Here is a 4,894-nt window from a genome sequence, read left to right on the forward strand (position 1 = left end):
AAGATTACAGTATTTGTTTACGTATGGCATGATAAATTGATAAAATAAAATTTTGATTATTTGAAGAATAAAATTATCAAATAATGTCAAAATAAATCAACCGATTATTAGAATAAATAGTATTTTGAAAAATTCAATTGCATATTATGGACAGATACGTGACATAGTCTACATGTGATTAAGATTGAAAATACAATGAACATTGGATAAATATTTGTTGGAATAAATGTTGTAATTGCATAATCGATGTTATAAATTTGCAATTGATTCAGTACAAAATTACCATGCTACGATTTCTTTGCAATTAATCCTTAGTAATAAATGTAAAACTTGATTTGGCAATTCTTATTCTTCCCTTTTCCCAAGAATCAACAGAGGGCTTAGGGTTTGCTGTTGAAAAATAAACCCTTTTCTGAATCATGTGAAAAATTCAAACTTAATGAAGTGATAATGATTCTCCAGTCCTCTTATATGAGCTTTTAGTGTGCAATTAAGGAAAAGAAGAATAAAAAGAAGGAGCGAAGCAAAGGAGGAAGAAAAATTACTGCATCAATGGTACAGCTCCCCCAATTTTTATTTTTTTTTTGAAAAAGTTGGTAATTTTTAATCGTAGGGATTAATGTGTGGGAATTGTGAATCTGTTTCTGCATGTACGTATATTGAGGAAAATTGCTGTCTTTTTATATTTTTTCTGTAATGGGCATTCCCTTTTTTTTGTTCATGTAAGTTGCAAATCTTGATTTTCAGCCTAAAAAATGAAAGAGAAGGAAATGCTGAAGAAATTCACATTCACTTGTTATTGCCCTTTGATGTATATCTGGCCTCTAAGGATTAAAGATTCATATGAAATGTATTAATGATCTTCAAGAAAGAATCAAGGGCTTTCTGCTTGAAAACTGGTGTATTTGTTTTAGTAATCTTTATGGAGACTGAAAATTCATAAGCATCTTGATTTCTCCTTGTGGTGAAGAAGAGTATTTTAGCTGTATGAATATGATTTATGTTTGACTCGAATTGTTCTGTTAGCTATAAAATGTCCTTGTGCAATATGTTTGACTAGGAAGGTTGTGTTAATTAAAATGGTGTAAGACTTCGTATTGATGGTTATATGTTGGATGATTTCTGTTACCAATTTACGGTATGGTAGGTATTCAAGAACTCGTTCTTCTAGGTTTCTTTTAATCAACGAAACTTTAACGATTATCTGAGACAAACTTGACGAAATAACCAAGGAGAGTTCTTTCTTTAACTAGTTAATGGTATGGTTGTCTGAATAAAATCATCATGCAGATCGAGGGAACGATATGTCTTCAGTGTGGCGACAAAGGATTTGAGAATGCATTGGTCCACTGCGTCAGATGTCTGAAATTTGCCGTGCATCGGTAAGCTGGATATAATTGATGGTGTATGCTGTCTCATTCAGCCCTTCCTCTCTTGCTTTCCTTATCAGTAATGGACTGACCCAGAAATTAAATTCGGGAAATTAATAACCATCTCATGATCTTTTACACTAATCACATTTTTAGGATCATATATATAGTTGTTAAAGAAGCAACCGTTATATTGCTTGTGGTCTGGCTTGTGTCAAATTGCGCTATTTATATCTTTCTGGTCTAGTCTAGCGCAAATGAGGAAATTTTGTCTTTCTAAATCTATCTCGAGTTTCTTTGTATTTGCCTGCAAATTATAGAACTCTCTATGTTTGAACTTTATTCTTGTAACGCCCTATATAAAATTAGAAGAAAGCTATTGTTTAGGTTGTGCTTGGATTTAGAGAGTTTGGTGAAGAATAAAGATTGTTCCGACAGACTCTTGGCGTGTTCATTTTGTTTAGTGATTAACAAATAATGGGTTGTGTTGCTTGACTTTATTTTCTGTTGTTTCAGCTACTGCCTTGATAATATACCAGACACTTTTGATGAATTCGTATGTTGGTTTTGTGATGACTGTAAAGTAAAAGTGGGAAATCAATCCGCTGTCTTCGAGCATGATGCCATCCCATGCCAGACAAGACATCATAAAGTTTCAAAAAATATTAAAAGATCTTCTAGAGATGAAAAGGAGAAAAATAGTCGGGTGATAGATGAAAACGAGCATGTTCGTAAGGATGAATTGGATGGAAAACATGACGCAAATGCTACCCTTTTACTAGGAGGTGCAAGTGAAAATGTTGAAGGAAATTTAGAATGTAGAATTGCTACAACATCTTATGATGAATGTGTGAAAGTAGGCACCGATGAGTGCACAAATTCGGCGAGTGATTCGACAATACCTTGTATAGTGAAAGAAAATGGATGCTCTGAGCAGAAAGATCAAGAGGAAAAGATGATCGAGAGTAAGAAGAAGAGGAAGAGACCGAGAAAGAAAAACATTATGGAATTAATGACCGAGAAAGACCAACATAGACTTGGTAACACACCTTATGATGAATGTGTGAAAGAAAATGGATGTTCTGAGCAAAAAGATCAAGAGAAAGAGAAAAAAAAGATTAAGTACAAGAAAACGAAGGTGAGACAGAGACAGAGAAAGAGAACACAAGCCATGGCTGAGAAAGAGCAACATAGACTTGCTACAACAACTTACAATGAACATACGAAGGTAGACATCAATGAGGGCGGCATAAGACAGGGGAATGATTCAACATTACCACCGAAGGTGAAAGTAAATGAAGGCTGTGAGCAGAGAGGTCAGACATGCATAACTAAAACTTTTGAATCAAATACTGATCTTGGCATCGTAGGTGCCGATGCAGATCATCTCATCTTTGCAGGTGATGATCAAGAGAAAAAAAAGATCAAGAACAGGAAAACGAAGGTGAGACAGAGACAGAGAACACAAAATAAAATGGGATCCACCATTGCCAAAGTCCAACATAGACTTCATACAACAACTTACGATGAACATATAAAGGTAGACATCAATGAGGGCATTGGACCGGGGATTGATTCAACATTACCCTCGAGCATGAAAGAAAATGAAAGCTGTGAGCAGAAAGATCAGACTAAACCTTTCAAGTCAATTACTGATCATCCTGTCATTTTAAGTGATGGGGCTTCAAAGAGTTTAAGTGAAAAGAAGAAAGTGCTTCGAACCGGTTTTGCTCAACCTCTTCATGCAAAGGAGCTTGCTGACTTGAGCCCTGAAGAAAAGGATTTAGGTTCAAGCGATGGCCGTATTAAAAGCAGAGGACCAGAGGACAAAGTGGAGCAGATTTCTACAAGTCAACAGAGCAAAGACAAATATGTAGATTACTCAGTTGCTCAACCAATCGCCATGCCAGTTTGGAGGTAAGAAACTCCACAATATGGTTGCATATTACCTAGTTACACTTTTTTTTATAGGCATGCTCAACAGCAATTAACTTGTAAAAATGACAGGGGAAGTTTCAACGTTCGGAATTCTAAGCATGACAGTATTGATGAGCTTGTTGCTCACATTTCGAACAAAGCATGCCATATGGTATATGCAGAAGCCTCTCAATTTCAGCCAATCCTCCATCTTGAAATGCTTCCAAAATCCGACATATGGCCAAAAAGTTTTCAGACTTCAGAACCAAATAGCGATAGCATCGCACTCTATTTCTTTCCATCCAAGATACGGTATCAATTCAAATAAATTTTCACCCCATACAATGTCTATTATAGTACTTTTTTTCCTTTGCATTGACTTAATCCTTTCATACTTTTTCATGAAAGCAACCAAGTGTTTGCGCAATTGGTTCAGGAAATGATTCATAAAGAACTTGCTTTTAAAGGGCTTGTGCAGAATGCCGAGCTATTGATTTTTACTTCGACAGAATTGCCTCTGCGCTACTGGAGTAAGTTATTGTTCCTTGATGTCATGTAATACTATTGCTTTTTCGCATTTTAATCCTTACGCAACCAAAACTCTTGGATGATCATTCTGCAGGATTTCAAAACAAATATTATCTGTGGGGTGTATTTAGAGAAAAACCAGCTGCCCCATCGAATCATCCTTCATGTATAGGATAAGTTGCTTAGCTTCCCTGGACAAGAAAAAAATGTGATGACCGGAGCCCTACCCAGTCCACAGATTGATTCTTCTACTAGTGATTTAGGTGCATCCTAGGCTTGTATGTCAAGTGCTGGCCATGAAAATCGTACGTGGCTGTTTTTCCGAAGGTGAGAAACTGAAGCATTTGATGACTGATTTTCCCATGGTTTTTGTCTTGATCAGATTTCTACCCCCATCAAAAAGCTGAAGGTAAAAGAACATCAAAAAATGCTACACATAGTGAAAATTAATCTTATATAGGTTATAAGTTAATTGATGGTGCAGTTATACATTAAGAGGCTGCAGGCCATATATATTGAAATGTGATTTCTTTTGATATTGCAATTGTTTGTACTTCATTTCCTAAAATGGCACATTGGCTATTTTTAAAAAAATTACTACTGTTTATCATAGACTTTTGGGAAAATGCTTTATTTGCATAGCTTTGCACTGATACTATTCGCAAACTTTTTACGTTGTAGATTTAATAATTTCATTATACTCCATAAGAGATAAAATTTGGGCTAATTATTCAAAGATGGGGCCAATTTAATATATTCGTTGCCGTCAAATTATAAAAAAGATGATGAAAATAAAGATGAAAATGTGATCATGCTTCCCCACTTGTTCAAGTAGCTGATATTTTTCTGTTTCTTTTCATTTTTCGCAATTGACTTTAATTTCTTATTTGATAGGTGAGACGGAAGTAAGATTAGTTTCCAAATCTAATTTCTTGTAAGTTATAAAGGAAATTTAATAATGTAACTCAATAGATTATGGAGTAATTTTCTTCTGTGTTAAATGAGAAAATATCAAATGCTAATTTTCTTCTGTGTTAAATGAGAACATATCAAATTTAATACTCCATACCACTATCAAT

General features: G+C 34.8%; 1 protein-coding gene across 3 annotated transcripts; it reads left to right on the forward strand.

Moving 5' to 3' along the window:
- The first annotated feature begins 309 nt into the window (after positions 1–309).
- On the forward strand, positions 310–4,425 carry LOC125218855 (uncharacterized). Of its 3 annotated transcripts, XM_048120634.2 has the most exons (7): positions 310–555; positions 1,291–1,382; positions 1,887–2,686; positions 2,771–3,287; positions 3,378–3,599; positions 3,696–3,817; positions 3,910–4,425. In XM_048120634.2, exons 1-7 carry the CDS (start codon positions 553–555, stop codon positions 3,990–3,992), a joined length of 1,839 nt encoding a protein of 612 aa, XP_047976591.2. In that variant the 5' UTR covers positions 310–552; the 3' UTR covers positions 3,993–4,425. The 3 variants fall into 3 exon arrangements, 2 of the variants coding, with proteins under 2 accessions (XP_047976591.2, XP_047976590.2); XR_007176037.2 differs by having other exon boundaries at positions 1,887–3,287; positions 3,724–3,817; positions 3,910–3,943; XM_048120633.2 differs by having other exon boundaries at positions 311–555; positions 1,887–3,287.
- The last annotated feature ends 469 nt before the right edge of the window (positions 4,426–4,894 follow it).

This window comes from Salvia hispanica, chromosome 1 (genome assembly GCF_029641045.1).
Source record: "Salvia hispanica isolate PSC_SH4W2 chromosome 1, Shi_PSC_v1, whole genome shotgun sequence".
Classification (NCBI taxonomy): Eukaryota; Viridiplantae; Streptophyta; class Magnoliopsida; order Lamiales; family Lamiaceae; genus Salvia; species Salvia hispanica.

Coding starts and splice junctions, on each gene's coding strand:
- LOC125218855 (XM_048120633.2), top strand. Junction 1,383..1,886: donor CTGAAATTTGCCGTGCATCG/GTAAGCTGGATA, acceptor CTGTTGTTTCAG/CTACTGCCTTGATAATATAC. Junction 3,818..3,909: donor ATTGCCTCTGCGCTACTGGA/GTAAGTTATTGT, acceptor ATCATTCTGCAG/GATTTCAAAACAAATATTAT.